We start from the raw sequence: 21,581 nt of genomic DNA on the forward strand, positions 1-21,581 counted from the left end.
ACAGTATCTGCTCTCTCAGAAGGCAGTGAGGACTGGCCACAATAAGGGGCCGATCACCACCACAAGTAACTGTGTTGACATCTAACTGCAGTCCGTGACCTGTGCTCCAGTGGGGCTGCACAGAGCTGTTCCTTCTGTCTGGGCTCGGGGTGGAGGGCATGGCTGGACCCCACCCCTCGGACTACTTGGGAGGTGTCTGCAGGTGAAGAAGGTGTTCTGGTCAGAAGGCATTCAGGGCACTCCTGGGGTCCCGAGTGAACGGCTCACAGGGCTGGGGCTAGCTAGGCTTCTCAGCTCTCTGCCCTTCCCAGCCCGGGGACCCTGGGGCTGTGTAGGAATGGCTGTTGGGCTGGCTCTTCTTTCCTTTAACGACCCTGTGATGCTGTCTCCTAGAGTGTACATCTATTTACACGGACACTTAAAGCACTTCTGCCCACACAGGGCCGCAGAGACCCCTGAAAGAAAACTCCCCTGCCTTGGGACTTGGCATCTGTGAGAGACTCCAGGGTCTGGAGGTTCCTGGGATACTGGACATGGGGCTCCTCAGGATGTGGGGGAAGACAACTGGCAATCTTGACCCATTCCACTCGCAGCCGGGGCTGCCACAGGCGTCAGAGGGAGAACACAGACCTGCCTTCCAGGGAGGCGCTGGTGCTGCCGGGCTCCCGGCTGGGCAGGACGGGGCAAGGTGAGGGCAAGATCTTCCTGGCATTCGCATCACTGCAAAGGGAAAACGACCAAAGGAAAAGGTATGGGAGGAGATTCTCAGAAGAGAAATTTAGGTTTATATTTAGGGGCCGTATGGATTGAATATTCGTGTCTCCCAAATTCATATGCTGAAGCCCTAGCACCCAATGTGATGGCATTTGGAGGTGAAGCCTTTGGGAGGTAATGAGGTTTTGAGGAGGTCCTGGGGGTGGGGCCACCATGATGGTGCTAGTATCCTTACACCCCCCCCCCCGCCCCCGTCTTTCTACCACGTGAGGACACAGCGAGAACATCACCATCTGCAAGCCAGCAAGAGGGTCCTGGAACAGGGTGGCGTGATGATGACATAACAGGAATTTGTTTCTCACAGTTTTGGAGTCTGGGAGTCTGGGATCAGGGTGCGGCACGGTCATGTTCTCACAAGGGTCCTCTTCTGGCAGACTGCCAAATTCTTGTGTTCTCACAGGACAGAAAGAGAGTGAGCTAGATCTCCAGCCTCTTCTTACAAAGGCACTAATCCCATTAGTGAGGGCTCCACCCTTGTGATTTAAAGATGCACCTCCAAATACACTGCATCTGGGATTAGGTTTCAACATATGAATTTTTGGAGGATGCATTCAATTTATAACATTCTGTCCCTGCCCCCCACCCCTCTATCCCCCACAAATTCATGTCATTTTTATATGTGAAACAGTTTCCCTCCATCCCACTAGTCCCCAAAGGCTTAACTAATCCCAGCATGAACTCTAAAGTCCAAAGTCTCATCTAAATCAGAGATGGGTAAGGTTGGAAGTCAAATCACTCTGAGGCGGAATTTCTCACCAGATGTGAACATGTGAAAGCAGATGAGTTATGTGTTTCCAAAATACAGTGGTGGACAGGCATAGGTAGACACTTCCATTCCACAAGGGAGGAAGAGGAAGGAAGGGAGGGAGGGAGGGAGGGATGAAGGGAGGGAGGAATGGAGGAAGGAGGGAAGGAAGGAAGGAAGGAAGGAAGGTGTGATGGGTCCCAGGCAAGTTCGAAACCTAGCAATGCAAACTCCATGAGAACTTAAGGCTTGGGAATAATCCTCTCTGGTCCAATGTTCTGCCTTCTGGACCCACTGGGTAAAGATCTTGCTGGGCTCTGCCAGGCAGGGGTTGTGCCCTCATGGTTCTGCTGGGAAGCCCTGCCCCCACAGCTTTTGAGTGGGCAGTGCCCACTCCCCCATTTGAAATGGAGGAGGCAGCCAGGATGCTCTCTCAGTTGCCCTCGGGGTCACTCTTCCCTTACCTAGAGGGACAAGTGCACATTTGTAGCAGAATAGCTGTCATTTACAGACACCGATGTCCCCACATAGGTCCTGGACAGTGCTCAGCAAACATCACGCCATTGTATTCTCTCAATTGCCTCATTATCCTTATTATATAGATGAGGCAGCAGAAGCTTAGGGAGATTAAAGAAATTCTAAAAGTTACCAGCTGGCTAGTGGCAGAGTCTGAATCCTATCCATGACTCTGTGAGGCATCAGAATCCGTTTCTCAGCTGTGATACTTTGTTAACTGGACTCTGTGGGGTTCTGAGGAAACACACGCAGGACATGCATGGCTCGCTCCTGGCCACACTGACAAGCAGCCCCTGGTCCCAAATGAAGAGTCAAACCCAGCAGGTGTCTGACCCACTCAGGCAGGTGCAGTTTGGCCCATTAAACGAGGCTGCCTGATGTGTGCGCTTTTCCTTGGATTCCCGGTTACAAACAGCAGAACTCAACCGTGCTTCTTGGGAGGTCAAGAGGCCGGCCACCAAAGCTGTCTCAAGATGCCAGTGACATGTTAGGATCCTCTCTCTTCTCTAGGATGGTCCTGCCTAGACCCCTTATCCAACCTGGGAGAGGGCTAAAAATTCCTCTCCTTTACAGACGGGGGCGCTCGGGCTGAGAGCTGGGCTAGGATTAGACAGGGCCACCGGCCTTGCCCAGCCTGCACCATCAGTCCCGGGCCCCAGAGCCTGCTGCCCCACCCATGGGTACAGCCTCTTCCCCAGCTCCAGCCTTCTGCCATCTCCCATTTCAGCCCTTCCTGGGCCTGCCTCCAAGGATTCGAGACTGTGGGCCAAACAAACAGGAAAGGAAACCAGAGCCTGGGAATCCCTCCCACCCCCATGCCTCTTTCCCTGCCTCCCAGACTCCATGGGGTGGCAGGGAGAGAGGAGGATCTGTGCCGTCTGGTTAGAGAAGCTGTAGAACCAGAGGCAGCCACGAGGTGGCAGGCTTTGCATGCTTTTCTTTGGAGAACAGTGGCCAATGGTTCGGGCTCCTTCTGAATGGTTCCTGGTGCAGGCCTCCGGAAGGGGAGACAGGGCTTCCCGTTTCATAGGTGCTTCGATTACAGCAGGTCAGAGTCAGCCTGGAAACTGTAGCAAGTCTTGCAAGATCAAGTCACTGGTTCTCAAATGGCTTATTAACTCAATGGATTCCCAGTAGATCTTTGCCTAAGATTCCAGGGAGCAGCCCACAAACTGCTGAAGGCTGGTAGTGTGTGGAAGAGGGCAAAGATGGACAGTGGACGGGGCAGAAAGATGGGGCACCTAGGACTCTCTGCAGAGGCCTAACTGCCCAGCCTGTTGCCTCGACCATTCAGGAAGATGGCATGTGTGAAGGCTGGGGGCTCCTGAGGGCGATGACTCCTGCAGTCCCAAGGCTGCTCGAGTGTCCCCGCAGCTGTTTCTGAACCCTTAGGATCACACCACAAATTACTTTTGTTTTCTTCCCTGACCAACCAGCCTTTGACACTGCTTTCATTGCTCATGCTGGCATTCCTTCTGGAGAAAGAACACACCAGAATTAACTACCCCTTTCTTAATAAGGATTAATAAGTAGTATTAATAATAGGCCTCCTGGGTTGCCAATCAGCATGCTGTGAATTTAGTGTGATCAGCCTGCAGGCACAGGGCGTCCCAGGGGAAGGAGTGGGATCGGGTCTCTTTCAGAACCTGGATGTGCCTCCCAAGACACCCTTAACCCTGAGGCTCCAAGGAGCAGAGACCACCACCCAGGCCTGCAGTGAGTCCATGTAGACCAGCCTCTCTGGAGCTCGGTGCCAACCGCCTGCTGGACCCTCGCTCTCTCACCCCAGCAGCTCTCAATGGCCCTGGTGCATTTATCTGCTCATGGAATTATAGTGTCACAGGGACCTTGACACAGCTTATAGATGAGATGAGGAGATCCCCAAGGGGGCCCGCCGATTGGAAGAAGTACAATGAAGATTTTTTTCAGTCGTCCTTTGTGAAAGTCTAAACTGAAGGTGGCCCACGGTCTGATCTGGTGCACACCTCTGAAATCCACGGCTTGGAGCCTCAGGGTTCAGGGTGTCTTGGGGGCACATCCAGGGATCATCTTCAATTGGAATACCTAAGGAAAAGGAGTGTCCAGGAATGCCAAGGCCCTGCTTCTCAGACAGGCGGGTGCCGGAAGGGGGGCATGACCCTTACAGCGGCTCCCCAAGAAGATTCTAGGAGGCCCTGCCCAGTGGGGGACTTCCTCCATGGTGGGCACTCTCTCACAGAAGCTGGCAGGGGGATAAATGGAGGAGCAATACAGAGATGCAGCTTTGGCTGAAGGAGAGCATGTGAGAAGGGGCAAGAAGCCTAGAGAGGAAGGCAAAGAAAGCAAAAGGAGGGAGAAAGGTAATGTAGGGTAGGGATAAAGGTGGGCAGGTGGAGAAAGTGGAAGGAAGGGAGGGGGAAGAATGGAGTGCAGGCGTGAAGCAGAGAGGGGATAGGAGGTGAGGAGAGAGCAGGTGGAGGAGGGTGGGAAGAATGGGGCCTGGAGTTCAGGATTACGATGTGGCTCTTCACATTACCAACCACAGAATTAAACAATCCCTTTCCCTTTCTGTGCCTCGGTTACTTAAATGAGGGGCTGAATTCAGGGTTTCTTGACAGAAATGATGGGAGCCAATAGCAGGGAGTTCTGATTTTTCCAGTCAGAGGTTGGCTTTGTAAGCGAGTGTAGATTTGGTTTTTGAAAATCTTGCCCCTTGGGGAAATCAGGCTGTGGGCACATTGAAAGAGGGGAGGACCCAAGCAGGAGGACCTGGCATTTGGTAGAATGTAAAAAAGGCAGGGTTTTATGAACTAGCACAGAATATGGGCTGGAGACTGCCCTCCTACTAAACAAGATAATACACAGGTGCCCCTCAAGGGCAGTCATTGAGTGAGGAGTGAGCAGGGTGGCTGGACACCGTCAGGCCTGGGTTCCAATCCTGCCCCACCACTGACTAGCTAGGTGACCCTGAGTAAGTGAATGGAGCTCTCAGAGCCTGGGCGTTCTCATCTGTAAAATGGGGACAATGACAGTATGTGCGGTTCCTGGAAATGCCAGGATATTATTCCCGGGAGAGAAGAAAGCTAATGCCATCTCCTCGGGGAATTTAAGGAGGTCAATAACCGCACTGCTGGATGTTCACAGAAGACGTCTGAGGAGCGATGACCCAGGACAGGCTCTCCTCCCCACCTCACCCCTGCTACAGCCCATGAGCTCTTTCCCGCCAGCATTAGAAAGCATGTGGCAGGTGATTTGTCAGAGGTGGAGCCCCCAGACCTCTCCCTTTCCAGGCAGCAGCAGGGACCTTTCCTCTCCCCTATTGGAAACTTTCTGCCTATAACTTTTGGTATCCAAACTGCAGAGTGGGAAGGAATTTAGGGGTGCCAACCACCCGCAGTTGAGGTGTCTTAGCAAATTCTCTTTAGGATATTTGGTTATTCCTGCTGAGGGCTGGAGGTTCAGCCAGAGCACTGGCTGCCATCGGACAGCACTGGCTGTCACTCCAAGGCCCATCTGGGCCCTCTCCCCAAAGACCCTCCGTGATCAGTCATCAAAGGGGCTTGGGGTAGAGTTCTGGGAGCAAGATTTTGAGAAAGGCTTCCATGGGTGATCTTTACTTTCAAATTCAGGGTTCTGAACTTCACTTGGCAGGCATGGTCTATTTCTACCATATAGCCCTTGGAGTGTGTGTACTGGGCCTTTACACAGACACACACACACACACACAGACACACACACACACACTTCATTGTCTTTGAAACAAAAGAAAATTTAGAGATGGAACTTCCTATTTGCTGGGCAGGATATTTCTACCAGTAAGGAACTACGTAAGAGATCTAGAAAAAAGGCTGGGGAAATGACAAGGGAGGAGAGCTTGGTGTTGTTCCGAGTACATGACAGACTCAGGACTGGGCCAGAGCAGCAGCCAGGGAAAGCCCCGTCCTCTTGGCTGGGCCAGTGGCTTTCAAACAAGCTCTGCAGAGTCTAGGAGCTTCAGGGGAAGGACCCAGCTACGCAGGGGTTGCACACTCACGTGCTCCAGAGGTTGGCAGGTGCCCAGGTGAATGCGGAGACACTAATGTGAAGCTGTCTGTATTGCCGTAGAGAAGGCCTACCTACGCTGCCTTTTTAGAGAATATTAAATGAATGGCTGTCTCCTGGAGAAGTTTTAGGTTTACAGAGAATTGAGCAGATGGTACAGCCTTCCCATGTAAGCCCCCATCTTGTGGTTTCCCCTATTATTAACGTCTTGTATTAGTGTGGTACATTGGTACAATTGATGAACCGAAACAGATGCAATGTTATGAACTCCAGTCCATGGTTTCACTCTTTTGGTGTACAGCTCCCCAGATTTTAACAAATGCAGAATGTCATATTCCCATATGTTTTGATGCCTTACAAATCCCTAGTGTTCCTTCATTCATCCTTTCCTCCTCTTCCCTCACCCTGGCAATTACTAGGTTTTTTTCCTTTTTTTAAATTTATAGCTTATTGTCAAGTTGGTTTCCATGTAACACCCAGTGCTCTTTCCCACAAGTGCCCTCCTCCATGCCCATCACCCCCCTTCCCTCTCCCCCCCCATCAGTCCTCAGTTTGTTCTCAGTATTCAAGAGTCTCTCGTGGTTTGCCTCCCTCCCTCTCCCCAACTATTTTTCCCCCTTCCCCTCCCCCATGGTCCTCTGCTAAGTTTCTCCTGTTCCACTTATGAGTGAAAACATATGGTATCTGTCCTTCTCTGCATGACTTAGTTCACTTAGCATGACACCCACCAGTTCTATCCATGTTGCTATGAATGGCCAGATTTCATTCTTTCTCATTGCCATGTGGTATTCCATGTATAGATAAACCACATCTTCCTGATCCGCTCATCAGCTGATGGACATTTAGGCTCTTTCCATGATTTGGCTATTGTTGAAAGTGCTGCTATGAACATTGGGGTACATGTGCTCCTGTGCTTCAGCACTTCTGTATCCCTTGGGTAATCCCCAGGAAAAATAATTTGGCCCACCCATGGCACAGGGAGATCAGACTCAAAAGAGTGGCTTGCAACAGGTGGTCTGAGAAGGGCTTGGGGCGCCTGCATTCTTCTCCCTGCAACCACTAAGGTGGGGCCTCGGAAAGCAGCCCCCGAGACCTGACCAACCTACATCAAACCATGTCCATCCACACTGGAGAGCTGCCCCCATTTCCTCCCCCTTTTTTTCCTTTTTCTATTTTCTTTCTTCCTTCTTTTCTCCTTTTCCCCCCTGGAGTCTGGGAAATAGATCAATTCTTATCATCCAGATATATATCTGATTCTTATCTCCCCCCTCCGCAGGTTTAGCCCTCAGACTGTTCTTTTTCTTTGGTTATTTCTGTCTCCCCCCTTTCTTCCTTTTTTTTCTTTTCCTTCCCTTTCTGTTCTTTTTTTCTTTCCCCTTTTGGTTTGTTTATTTGATTTGTCTGTGCATTTGCATGTTTTGTTCCCTTTGTGTTTGTCTTTCTGTTTTCCTTTTCAGGGCTACCTCAAGAAACAAGCCAAAGTACATATGGTGGAGAGTCCCAAATATCACTGATTAGGGAAATAAAATAATCAAAGGCATAACAAGAGAAACCAAGAGGCACCATTAAAAGAACACTTCTGGAAACGACAGGCCCTGGACAGTCAACGAATGAGCCTCCTTTAATAGAGCAATACTAACAGGTGCACAGTGCAAAACGAGCTTTCTTTCTTTTTTTTTTTTTTTTTTTTACCTGTCTCCATAGTTTCGCCCTTTCCAGAATGTCATGTTAGAATTGCACATGAGGTAGCCTTTTCAGATTGCTTCTTTCACTTAGTAATACACATTTAGGTTCCCTCCATGTCTTTTCATGGCTCAAGAGCCATGAACTGATGTAACAACGTGTGTCAACCATACTTAAAGATAATAACAAAAGAATAGTTTGGGGCTTATAGAAGATCTGCAAAGATAGTAGTAGAAAGAGTTACCATGTTCCTCATGCCCAGTTGCCCTTATTGTACGATCTTACATTGGTCTGGTACATTTGTCACAACTAATGAAACAATGCTGATACATTATCATTAATTAAAGGCCGTACTTTATTTGAATTTTCTTAATTTTTACCTACTGTGTTTTTTCCGGACCTAGGTTCCCATCCATCCAGGCTAGCACATTACATTTTGTTGTCAAATGTAATGTCACTTTTTTGTCTCCCCTTGTCTATGACAGTTTCTCATGTTTTTCTTGTTTTTGATGACCTTGACAGTTTTGAGGAGTACTGTTGGGTATTTTGTAGACTGTCCCCCAGTTGAAACTTATATGATGTTTTCCTCATGATTGGACTGGGGTAATGGGATTTTTAGAAGACCATAGACGTAAGGTGCCATTCTTATAACATCATGTTAAGGGTGATGTCTGGCACAACCTCCCCCCGCCACAAGTCAAATAGAGTGAAAGCTCTATTTCACGTTTTCCAACCTATTCAGTCCCAGTCAAAGGACTGCTCCTGGGTGGCAGAGGCCACCACTCCACACATGCTGCCCTGACCACTGTCCTGGCCGTGGCGGATCTCTCTGGGGGATGGGATGGAGGGTGGCCGAGGCATGCGTCACTGGCTCGACCACCTGAGTTGTGTGGTTGGGAAGAGATAATAATGTGTGTGGCATGGGAAGGAAGCTGCCTTCAGGAGGTGGTGTGGGGGGAAGTGGAGTCCCTGCTGGGTTACGCCAGCACTCGAGGAGACTGGCTCCTGGCTGTCCTCGTGTGGAGGCCGTCCTCCTGGGAGGCCACCCACATCCCTCCTGAATCTGTGCTAGGACGGTCTTTTAGCAGAGCTCCTCTGTATCCCGACTGGCCAACCACCAAAGTCCCCGCCCCCTTCTCTCCCAAGCTCTCCCTTCCACCTGCTGCGGACCCCTTCTTCCCACTCAGGGGGCAGGACCAGGGCTTGTCTCTTGTCACCACGGCAGTAGGTCTGCTGGCTGTCAGGGTCGGGGGGAAAAGGACTGAGGAGGTGGGCTCAACAGCCTTTGTTCCAACGCTCCCGGGAAGACTGGGTTGAGTACCTACAGCCGGTGCAACAGCAGGAGAGATTCACCGAGGCCGATCAGGCAGCCTACCGAGACCCATACGAATAGCGGCAAGAGCAGGCTGAGGAGAGGCAGGGAAACTTCTGCGGCCTCACTCCTTACCTTTGGTTACAGAGAAGCTGAGGCCTTTCACGCTGGGACTCAGGTGTCTGGGGAAAGGGCTTCATTTGATTGCGTGAATTCACTGCTGGAGAATTTACCTGTTGGCCCAAGAAGGAGTTTCACAGTATTAGCTTGAATCTGATGACGTGGGAAAACATCCTTGTTGTATTTCTTAAGGCGAAAAAACGAGCTCTAAAAGTTGCTATACACAACATGTGTGGGGAAACATTCTAGACATTGTGATCACGATGATGATGGGCATCCAAATATTATCTCTGGATGGCAGGATTATGGGTAATGTCTGACTTATTCTTTGTCCTTTTCTGTGCTAAGTCTTCCACTTTGAGCCTGTATTAGTTACTTGTGGTTAGGAAAACGTGTTGAACGTGTGCTCTGACAATTCTCTAGAAGTCCTCTCTGGTTTTGTTTTTCCTTGGTAGAGACGCTACCAGAGGCAGGAGAAATCCACTGAGCACTTCCTGTCGCAGAGGCTCCACTGTGGTGCCCTGGCAGCTTTGCCTGTCTCCACACGGGGCTTGAGAGCAGGGCCTCAACTGCAGCTTCTCTGAGTCTTGGCAGAACGCCCTGCGGTTCCTCCGGAACCTGACAGCATCGCAAGTTCATGAGCAGCTGCTGCGAGCCCGTTTCCCACTTGCCTTCCTATCTCCCTGGAGGCGGTCACGGGACAGCTTCTCATCGCCTCCCATGTTCTGATGAGGTTTGAGCCTTTCTGCCTCAGGGTGCATCTGCAGGCTAGAAAACTGCCTAGTGGCAGCATAGAATCGACTCCTCAGGACAGGGTGCCCCGTCAGCCCTACTGCAGTCATCTGGTCCATTCTGTTTTGGTGACATCCTGTGGGGCAGAGGATACACGGAGCTGACATCTTTGGCTACTCTGGCTTTTGCTGCCTAGATGAGCAAAATATGCCATCTGAACCCGTCAGCCTTGCCTGGACACTTCCTGACACACACAGGATGACCCTCGTTGTGTTCAGTGGCTAAACTCCCTTGGACACCAGCAATGGCGGACGGCCTCACCATGAAGGGGTCTTAGTTGGAGAACAGACAGGACCCCGGTGTGCTGTGAACATGGATGGGAACCAGTGGCATTTTTTCTTTTTCCTAACTTCTACCTGAAATTTAGCATTTCTTTCAGTAATACAATGTAGACAATGAACCATAGTAGTATATACAGTATTAGTGACTTCCTCACCAGCTGGAAATCCCAAGATATTTTCTTATCATATTGCACTGTGGAAAAAATACTGAAACACTGTGTTTACCACTACTTTGTAATTATGTTAAATATTAATTAATTTACTTTATTAATATGCTTGTAAAGTGGCATGCATATTATCATACCATAGCTTTGCTTTAAAAGTATTTTGATAACTTTATTTCAGTCTTACTGGTTTTCTTTGTCCTCTTATATATGAAGTTTTATCCAAATGTTCTCTATTGTCTGGCTACTTGGTAACACACTGGTTACTGCTTGGCTGTGTGTCTTTGACCAAATAACTTCTTAGGCTCTCCGTTTCCTTGTCCTTGAAATGAAGGGATCAGCTGCTGGATGATCTCTGAGAGATCTACCGGCCACCTCCTTTATGCCAGAAATCAGGACTTACAGGAGACAATTGGAACTGGGCGTTTGTATCAACGCTTCTTGGCTTGTTATCTTAGCCTCCATAATATGCTAGAGAGCTTCCAGGAATCCGTCTAGCAAATATGCAAACATTTCCCTACAAACATGCTTTCAGCGCAAAACTGGACACAATCTAAACATTAAGCAATCAAAGATTAAGTGGCTTAAAATAAATTCATATGATGGCACAGTGACAGCCATTAAAATGATGTAGAACACGAACATGGAAGAGCGGTCATGCTGTGCCATGACGTCCCAGGATAAAAGCCATTTGTGATACTTGAAGGCCCATATGATTCTATTTTTATAAAAACATACGGAGGGGTGCCTGGGTGGCTCAGTCTGTTAAGCGTCTGACTCTTGATTTCAGCTCAGGTCATGATCTCGTGGTTTGCGGGATCCAGCCCCGCGTCAGACTCTGTGCTGATAGCACGGAGCCTGCTTGGGATTCTCTCTCCCTCTCTCTCTCTGCTCCTTCCCAGACTCAAGACAAATAAATCAATATGGAAATAAATGCATAGGAGAAAAAAGTAATATAATCCAACATGATAATATTGGTTATCCTTAAATGGTGGGGTTATGGTGATTTTTACTTATTTGTGCTTTTCTCTATTTTCCAAAATTTCTCTAACTTACCATAAATTATAGAAGTATATATTTACCTATACACTCATATGTATAAACACACACATATATACGATAAAACCTTGGATTGAGAGTAACTTCCAGTGTTCCACAAGACAAGCACACATTTCTAATGCATTTCAACTTGATAAATGAATGACGTCTTGCAAAACGAGTAGTACATATGTCGAATGTCATGTGACGACAACTCAGCCAATGTTTCTTGAAATTTGCTTGGATATACAAGTGCTCTGGATTACAAGCATGTTTCCAGAACGAATTGTGCTCACAAACCAAGGCTTTGCTGTCTATGACTGTAATAAAAAAAACACCCAATGCTGTCAATATGGTGTCGTGGGAGAACGTTACACAAAGCAACAGTGGCAAGTCCACTGGTTTGGGCTCACCTTCCATCGCCCACCTTTCTAGGTGACAGGCACCAGAACACGGAGACAGTGCGCCCCTGATCATTTGCGTCCCTCGTTACTAAGATGAGCACTTGCCTCCCGAGCCAAGGCTGAGAGCATGTGGGCCTGCCTCCGACAGCCTGTCCCCAGCAGCCCTCACATTCCCCAGGCCACAGCAGTGGGGCAGGCTCTGGGGCAGTGGGGGGACAGATGCTAGTACCTGCAGGCTGGTGGCTTCCTCGGTCCACCAGGCTTCAAACTCTTTCTGCAACTTCACCTTGGCTTTGTCCATGAGCAACTGCAAGTGCTCGATCTCCACCTTCAGGGCCTTCAGGCGTGTGAACATCATTTTATACCTACAGTGGAATCAGGGAAGAGTCTTGAAAGTCACTGGCAGGAGGAAGGGCCATGAATGGAGTGTTGGTGCAGGGCCTGAGCCTGAGAATCTGGCGGTGCCACTCTGGCACCAGAAGCCAGGACCCCAAAGGAGCCCACGGATGCCAGGGCACAGGGCCTGGGCTTGAGTCCATCACAGAGAAGCACGGCCAGGTGTTTTTGTCCCCCAGGCCCCCGGGCTCTGTGTATGAGATGAATACCCCCTCCTTCCAGAAGGATATCTCCCATTACTGAGCACCAACTAAGGGGTAGGCGTTCCTCTAGGCACTCGACATACAAACTCACTCAGACCTAGTCCCGGTTCTATGAAGAAGATGTTTCACTTTACAGATTTGAAACCTGAGGCAAGGAGAGGTTACATAACTTTCAGGGGGCTAAGAAACAGAGGGGCTGGGATTTGAACCCCGGCCATCTGGCTCGAGAAACCACAGTCTTATTTGCCTCACTATTCTGCTAGTTCACCTTCATGTTGAGGACTGAAAATTACAGTACTTTCGCTAATGCATCTATAGGTTTGGGGCATGCAGCAACGAATCAGAAGTTGTCCAGCAGGAAACAGACACACCACCACCACAGTTTGGCTCTTGGGAGGACCCTGAGGCAGGAAATGTGACCAAGGGGGCAACATAGAGTGGAGGAAAGCCACCGGAAGAACGGGCTGGGAAGAAACTGGGAAAAATAAAAAGAAGGGAGAAAGGATAACCCAGGGGTGGACAGATGTGCTGGCAGGTGTGGGAGGGCAGCACCGGGCTTTCTGGAAGGAGGATGCTGGCAGGACACGCCCCAGCGTAGTCATGGCGAGGATTCCGGGGACCCGCTGAACGGGGCTCTGTCCTCAGGTGGCACGGATGTGTGGGGGGCGGGGAGGCCAGAGAGACGGGGTTTGCTCAGGGTACACGCCCAGCTAGCCCAGGGTGGCATGTGTCCTAATGACACCATAGGCTCCTAGAGGGCTGGGAAGTTCACTTGTTTGCTCTCCCCAGGGCCTCCCCAGGGCAGGGAGGAAATTGCAAACATTTGTCGAATGTGCAAATGAATGCGTGAACTACAATGCTGGACTGGAGTGTTGCGTGACATTCTGAGACCATGCTGAGTATCGGTGACGGCTGTGTGTCTGTTTACGCTGGAGGTTCCTACCTCTGTTAGTGAGATCATTTTGGTACTCTAAATGGCTGCAAGAGGGTGCGATGTTCTCAGAACACCCCGCAGAGAAGGAGACCCAGGAGGAAAGCAAGGTGGATCTGCCGGCGGAAGACCTCTGTAGTCATACTTCCCTACTCCGCTAGATGGCAGCAAGAGACAAGACTAGTCTCTCCTGAGCTGCAGCCTGGGACCTTGGGCTGGTCAAGGTGCCTAGGAGCCAACCCCTCTACTGACTCCAGGGCCCAGTGAGGCTTCCTGCTCCTGATTCCAACCTCATTCTGCCTATAGTTTCTGCATTCCACATCTGTCTGCTCAAAGGCAGCACTCCCTCCAGCTATTTGAGGACCCGACTACTGGATCCACTTCCCAGAGCAGCTCCAGACCTGGGGCTGGGGAGGGGCCACTCTGTCCGCCCCTGGGCGACACATGAGTCATCCCTGGGAGCACCAGGAGCCTGGGGTCTGGGTGTGTGGGCTGAAAAAATGGGTACCTTCTCTTTTCTTCCTCCAGTTGTGATCGAAGCTTCTCTTCCACCAAGTCTGGCATCGAAGGCATGGCTACATTTTCTGAGATACCTGTGGAAGGGAGATGCCAGTGGATTACTCCAATGAAGAAGGTAAAAGGAGGAGTGTGATTTTTGGGCAGAGGACCGAGTAAAGTGCATCTCAAGGTGAAAGTACCTCTGTGAGTACTTTCGGGGGCTTGGGATGGGAGTCTGCTGCCACCCCCTCCTTTGGATGGCAATCTCTGCTCGGCTGCTAGCCTTGGAAGAGAGGCTCCACGACTATTTCGGCTGTCCCTCCCATGGTCCAACATCTGTCACTGGAAGACAATTCGTCCTTACATTGCTGCTAATCCTTTTGCTGTTGAGTTCACTTATTTCCTCTTGAATCCCCAGGGAAGATAGTGTTTTCCTATCCTTTGCTAGAAAACCCCTTGCAAACCAAGAAGACATCACTGAACTGTCTCACATCTGTCAATCTATCTTTGCACCAGTTGAGGTGCCGAGGATCTCCTGTTTTTGATTTCCTTCCAAAGCCGAGGTTCCCAAGCCTGATTAACCCAAGCAGTGCTGATATGCAGCTGAGAACACGCCCGGACGCTCTGCCCACGAGCCAGGGCGACAGGACCTTGCCCAGGTCTTGGTGAGGGCTGTGTTCCTATGCACGCCGGCCACTGCTACAGAGATGCCCACTCTGGCTAGTGTGCTTGTCTGGAGCCCGGCCTCTCCTAGCCTGGTGGGTAGGGTCTGTTTACCATCCCAGGGGTCCCTGTGGCTGCTCTGCACTTCCTAGCCTCACAGAAGGTGTCTTGAAGTCAGACAGCGCCACTTTTTGCTCCACATAGGGGGGAATCTACTTTGGGTTGGGTGCTTTCTGGACATGATCAGACTGAATCCTTCTAAGTTTTTTAATGTTTATTTTTGAGAGACAGAGACAGAGCATGAGCAGGAGAGGGACAGAAAGAGAGAGAGAGAGAGAGAGAGAGAGAGAGAGAGAGAGAATCTGAAGCAGGCTCCAGCCTCTGAGCTGTCAGCACAGAGCCCGACAAAGGGGCTTAAATCCACAAACGCTGAGATCATGACCTGAGCCAAAGTTGAATGTTCAACCAACTAAGTCATCTAGGCACTCTAGACTGAAATCCTTCTAATACTCATTTGAAGCATTATTGTTTGCATTTTGCAGAGAAGGGCACTGAGGTTCAATGAGGTTGACTTGGCCAAGGTCACCAGGCTAACTTCAGGAAGCTGGATCTGAATCCAGTTTTGTTTGGTTGGAAGAGCCTTGGATTCAGAAATTCCTTCTGTTAACATTTCTGACAGATGGTCATCTGCTTACTGCCCAAAGCGGTGGGGAGCTCACTGCTTTGCATGGTAGCCCATTTCATCGTGGGCAGCTCTGTTTCCTCTTACTTTGAGCTGAGACCTGCCCCACTAACTTCTTTTCCCCTTGACTTTGGAACTTTGGAGCAGCATAGCATGACTCCCTTCTTAACTTGATGGTGCCTTAGAGATTTTAACAACAACAAACCAACAACAAAATAACTTACCAACCGTGTATCTGGAGCGTTATTTGCAGGCTGAGTCTGCCTAGTTCCGTCACCAAAGGACTCAGTGACATGGTTGCTTTCTAACTAATCTTAAGGATCATGGTCTAAATTGGGACATGATGCTCCAGATAGGTCTGAAAGGGACACGGTACAGAATGGCCCTCCAAGCTTGTATAGATGTACATTCTATATTTCTGTAGCAGGTAAATTACCGGCAGTGACCATTTATCAAATGCCTACTGTATGCGCGGTGCTGCCAAGTTCTCTCAGGCACTGGGCTGGGGGCCCCTGCTCCCCTGATCACTAATTGTCAACATCAGCAGACGGGTCTTACCATCTCATTTCAGCCAGATTCTGAGGCTCAGAGAGGACTGTGAATAACCCAAAGTCACACAGCTACTAAGAAGCAGAGATGGGATTTGAACTCAAATTTTCCTGGTCCCAAAGAGCTGAATGCTTCGCTAGGCAGCCTCCCCAGTGCCATTTTTGTTCTTCAGCAGTGTTGTCACTGTCATGGCCGTGTCAGTTTGTCACCGGCCTCTATTAAACTTGTGGTTAAAGACTCATATTTTTATGAGTAGTTGTCAAAACACATCCTATTTCAGTGTGACTGTCCGTTTGATCCTAAACGCAACACTTCCCATCTATTGGGGGTTTAGCCTTCCGAGAGGTCCTCATTCTGCCATGCCTTTATTCTTGCCTTTTCGGCTGCCTTTTATGTCACCATCTAACTCCTTGATAAATATGCTAAGCAGATCAGGAGTCTGTCCTTGATCTTCCAGGCACCTGATACTCTCCCTCCCTTGTGTCAGGTGACAAGTGTCTCTTGCAAACCCACTGGACAAGTGTCTTACTCCATCATCTAAACACGGGAGATGCAGATACCATTAGACTCACCAAGTGAAGATGACATGTCACCCATACTGGGGAGGTGGCTGCCTGTCCACATTGCCCACGCTCCCCAGGCACAAGCACGGAAGCCCCTGGAGGGCAGGGATGGGTCCCTCTGTTCTTCGTGTCTCCCCGTGCTTTGTTTAGGCTCCACGTGCAGTGTAGACTCAGAGCTACACGCGTGCACTGGCCCTTGCCCTGTGAGAACTGTCAGATGTGATAAACTGAAGACAGTATGTTCACATCACACTGTTCATGGTAGGACATGAAATGGACAGAACGTATTGTAGTCTCATAACAGTTTCAGAAATGAGCAAATCTATCTTCCAGACTGTTGAAAAAGAAAAGCTGTGAATCTCATTCTTCCTTTTAACACTTTTTGGCTCCACACCAAGGAAACCCCTGAGAAAATAGCGAAGACCTGCTCTGTGGCAGGCTGGGCAGCCTTCAGCTGTACTCTGCATGACAGGCTGCTGGGGCGGGTGAGGGCAGGACCACTGGATCCGCACAGGGCGTCTCACCCAGCTGGTGAGGCTGGGTAGCAGGGAGACGACCTGGTCTCCCATGTAGAGGCTGTGGCTGCCCCTGCCCATTTTCAGGAGAGGGCTCTCGACTTGCCCCATTGCTGGCTGTCTTTCCCTTGGGCATCTTGCATCCTCCCCGGCACATCACAGTGGCAGGTGCCTTGGAGGCGGGTGGGTGTCCGGGAGCCTGGGGCAGGGAGAGCATTGCCATGAAGGCAGCTGACACAAAGATGGGAGATGATGTCAGCTACCGTTTGCGGGGCAAGTGCTTGGTTCTCTTCTCTGTGCTGCTTCCTTTATTCCTGTCATTCTAGCTAGCAGATACTATCACTTCTGTTTTTCAGACAAGGAGACTAAGGCTTATGTGACCAGGCAGCTTGCCCGATGCCATAAAGCTACCAGATAGAAAAGGCAGTTTGAATCTATGGCTGGTCATTCATTCGCTCAAGGAACAAATGAGCTTTCCCCATCCCAGGGGCAGTCTGCTGGGGAAGATAGACATTAAGCCAACCAAAAACTGAGTTGATATAATGCCAGGGGCTGAAGTGCACCTTGAGGAGAGAAAGCTGGATAAAGGGTGCAGGGCTGGTATGTTAGGTAGAGTGGTCAGGGATGTGTCTCTGAGCAGGTGGTAGAAACCTGAATGAAGGGAGGGAATGAGCGTGCAGAAATCAGTGCAGAGAGTACAGCAGTGAGTGCAAAGGGCCTGCGGTACATCTGCAGGGTACTTCTGAGGAACAGGGAGAAGGCCAGTGTTTCTGAAAAAGTTGGGAAGGGAGAGTGGTGGGAGCCGAGGCCAGATCGTGTAGGACCTTGTAGGCCATGCTAAGGCTCTTGGCTTTGAGAGAGACAGAAGCTGAAGCCTTTTGAGGAGAGAAATAGCTTGATCTATTCCTTTGATAGCTGAGTCCCACAGTGTTTTGCTGATCGAGACAAAGCTGCTCCGAACTAAAGAATGGTTCATGTGAGTTGGCGCCAGGATGCTGTGAGCCTATTGAAAGGATGTGGGAAAGAGAGCTGGGGCAAGGGGCCGGGGCAGCCAGAATGAGGGCACAACATATCCCCAAGACACAGGCTGTCCATGTTGTCATGGCAACCAGCGGGCTCTTGCCAAAGGTGATGTCTGCTTAGTGAAATGCATTGTAACCCCACCAGGAGACAGCCCCTGGCTGCTTCTGATGCTCCCTGAAGTTGGGCTTATCAGTCTTCTCGGAAGAGAAAGAGGTGCTGGGAACTGAAAGCCAAGGGAACAAAAGCGGCTGAGCAAGAACAGAGGGAGAGGGAGTAACTGAGGGCCATTCGGGCTTTGTGGGTCTCCGTGCTCACTGGGACTGTGCCAGGGACAGAGCCTCCAGTCACCTGACAGGAGGCACAGGGGGCCCTCCTTTCAAGCACAGGATTCTGGCTACGACAGGAGCACAGGGGGGTCACAGCCCGGAGTGGCCTCTGAGGTGACACTGTGAATTGGCTCTGGCAGCCGGTTCCAAAGCAATACAAAGGCGAGAAAGAAGGGTTTTACTCCAGCAGCCGTAGATCTGAATGTCACACTGGGAGGAAGCCCTGAGTGGTCAGATAGTATCTGCACTTCAAACGGGGGCCCCAGAGTCCCAGGCTGACCCCACTTCTGAAGTGGTAGGGTGTTCAGGCCCAGGACAAGAGGGACCCTTGTTGGGAAGGCCGGCCTCCTGGGGGCCCCTCCTGTCTGGCAGGATTTCGGGGGCACTGAAAAGATCATTGTAACTCCTCTTCCTGCTTCCCCATACCTTCCTCTCGCTCCCCCCCGTCCCCCAGACACACACTCCTATTTATTCAGTGTCTGAAATGCTCAGAATCTCATTTCTTTGGTTCAGTGGCTCTCTGCTGGATATGCATACAAGGAGCTGGTCAAAGCACAGTGGCAACTGGGCCCTGCTCTAGACCTACTGACTTAGAATTTTCCAATGGGTTCTTTGGTGACCGTGACTAGCTCAGCCCTTGTTACGGTTTTGAACTCAGGTTCAGTGCAAGTGCTCCACACAGGAGTTACAAGGAACGGAGAATCTGCAGAAGTTTGGACAGCATAGTATATGGGGCTGTGTGTGTCCCTTTGCCCCCGTCCTCCTTCCAGACTTTTGGGAGTCACACTGGGGAAAAGGAACACAGCATGGAAAACACACTCTTTGTAGGGCTGGAGCTGTGTGAACTTGGCCCTTGGAGGTGGTAGGCGAAATCTTAGTAAAGATCTCCACCACAGGGTTGCTCCATGGATCAGGGACTTCCTGTGTCTTATCTTATATAGTCTCCATAACCCCACTACAGATGGGGGAAACTGAGCTCCGGCAGAGGGAAGAATCTGCCCAGGATCACACTGCTAGTAAGTGGAGCTGGGGTCAGGACCCAGCTCTGTCTCACTTCAAAGCTGGTGCTTTTTTCCTCTAGAAGTGAGTCTGATAATGAAGGACGCCATGGGGCAGATCATTGAAGTTGGTATTGACTTGTTCTTGGTATTTGAAGGCACTGCCCTTTTCCATGAATGTCTTTCAGATCTGGGGCCGGGGCTGAGAGAAAGCCTCAGCTGTGAAGACTGCCCTTTACTAACTGAAACCACGGCCTGCAGCCTGTTCCCACTTGGTATCTGCAGCTTGCCTGCTGGCTGTGAGTTGCCGTTACCCACTGGACTCTGGGCCTTGCCCAAGTTTAGCTGCCGGAATACCCAGAGCCAGCCTGCTTGTCTCCTCGGCTTCATGCAAGGAGCCCTAAAGAAGGTGATATTGAAATTTCCAACCGGGCACTACTGCCAAAAGGGTGCCCGTTGGCTTTTGGAGGCTTCCATACAACAAAGGCTATGGGCCCCAACATGGCAGCTGCTGGTCCAGTGCCCTGCTTGGGACGAAGCCATGAGTTATGACTCTACGCTGGCGGACAAGACCTCAGGGCCAGGGAGATATTCTAGCCTGGCATCTTCAGCTGTCCAATAATAATTCACTTGTTGAACACCAACTCTGGGCCTTTTGGGGCTAGACTGTCTCACAGAGCCACAGATCACTCAGCCTCATCTGTCTGAGAGGTCAAAGTTCTATGCTTATGGAGACTGATGGTGTCAGGAGCTCAATTACCACAATGGTCAGCAGCTCAGAGGCCAAGATCCTGGCTTTCCAATCAGACCATTTCCTGTTTAATGGCTCAAATGTATTGTCGGCTGGAGCAATCACACGCTGACAGGTGCACAGTGCCACCATCTATCTTGGTGTTGATTTTGTAACACCTTCGCTGCCCGTGGCAGGTCAGACTTAAGGGTATGATGAATGCCCTGTGGACACATGGCTGTGACTGATAATCTCTTGGGGGCACTCACACCCAATAGCCACAGGTCCCACGCACTGCAGCCACCTTCCCCTCCAGGGAGCTGCCATGCTTCAGTACAATCAGGACTGGTTGCTATGTCTTTTTGGGGGCGCCTGTGTTGTCAGTTGGGGGAGTGTCTGACTCTTGATTTTGGCTCAGGTCGCAGCCTCACGGTTTGTGAGTTCAAGCCCTGTGTTGGGCTCCATGCTCAGGATATGGAGTCTGCTTGGGATTCTCTCTCTCTCTCTCTCTCTCTCTCTCTTTCTCTCTCTTTCCCTCTCCCCTGCTCACATGCGAGCATGCTTTCTCTCTCTCTCAAAATAAAGAGATGATAAAAAAAAAGAAAAGAACTGCTTGGCATGCCTTTTTAGAGCGAAACGCAGACCCAGGCACCCCCTGTAGAAGGTTGTCTGTCTCCTCCCATGGGAGTAACCTCCCTTGTTCTACCCTGGGACTCTGCCCGAGGTCACACTGCTGGGATGGCGGCCTCTCCTTTCAGCATTTGTTGCCTCTCTCCTTCCATGTTCCCTGTGGAGGGCGCGGACCTCACAGAGGGTCAGTGTGCACCAGGGTCCACGTGTAGTGGACCTTCAGGCACACCCAGGAGCATCCTGTGGACACAGGAAGGACACGTGTAGGGCCATTACTCACTTCGGCTTGACACAGGTTCCCTCGCATGGTCACGTCTGCTCAATGGGAACTCTCCTCTCTCTCTGCGGTCCTTCCTGCTGGAGCCGCAGACCCATCTTGACTTTGCTGTCAGCATTCTCTGGTTGCAGCCACTCAGCCTGGCTCGGCGGCCCTTCTTCCGTGGGTCCAGATGCTGCTCCTGCCTGCTTTCCGGCCCACTGAGGCCCCCTCACTGCTCACCAACGCACATTTCTGAGGTCAAAGCCCGAATTCCTTGATGAGTCTGCCGTCTGTCACTCCAGGCTCGCTGACCAGTGGTGACAAGAGGCTTCATTCTGAGTGGCTCTTCAGGGGAAAATTAGCAAGAACCTTGGCAAACCTAAAACTCAGTTCCCTGTTTGTCACACTGGAACCAGCCGGTCTGGAGTGTTCTTGACGTTGATGACCTCTCAGGAAGGCAGTTTTTCTCATGCTGGTAAAAGGGAGCACGGACGTTCCTCCTATAAAACCCCCTGATGATGATGGTTAGTGGGATTTTGTCAATTCTCATTTCAGGACTTTTAGGAACTGAGTTGAGGATCCTTAATAAAACTGTCTCCTGCCACTTTCGGAAAACTTATCTGCCACTAGCCAATTTGTAAACGAATCTGTTCATTTCAAAAAAATTTATTATGTATTAGAGTCAAAAGTGAATTCTGAGACAGACCACATAGTGGAGCTGGCGCATTTTCAAATATGATGGAAAGCACTTGCTAGATAACCAAAA

The 21,581-nt window shown here is 50.3% G+C and overlaps 1 protein-coding gene across 3 annotated transcripts in view; it reads right to left on the reverse strand.

Annotated features, from left to right (window-relative positions):
• KIF6 (kinesin family member 6) overlaps nucleotides 1-21,581 on the reverse strand; it is a 382,012-nt gene that overhangs the window by 7,542 nt on the left and 352,889 nt on the right. For all 3 annotated transcript variants that reach the window (XM_029945027.1, XM_029945028.1, XM_029945029.1), the window contains 4 exons: nucleotides 13,888-13,972; nucleotides 12,079-12,214; nucleotides 9,186-9,283; nucleotides 631-720 (listed from right to left, as the gene is read on the reverse strand). In XM_029945027.1, coding sequence (XP_029800887.1) covers nucleotides 631-720; nucleotides 9,186-9,283; nucleotides 12,079-12,214; nucleotides 13,888-13,972 — 409 coding nt within the window. The remainder of the gene's footprint in view (nucleotides 1-630; nucleotides 721-9,185; nucleotides 9,284-12,078; nucleotides 12,215-13,887; nucleotides 13,973-21,581) is intronic.

The sequence above is a fragment of the Suricata suricatta genome, chromosome 7, assembly GCF_006229205.1.
Source record: "Suricata suricatta isolate VVHF042 chromosome 7, meerkat_22Aug2017_6uvM2_HiC, whole genome shotgun sequence".
In the NCBI taxonomy this organism is placed as follows: domain Eukaryota; kingdom Metazoa; phylum Chordata; class Mammalia; order Carnivora; family Herpestidae; genus Suricata; species Suricata suricatta.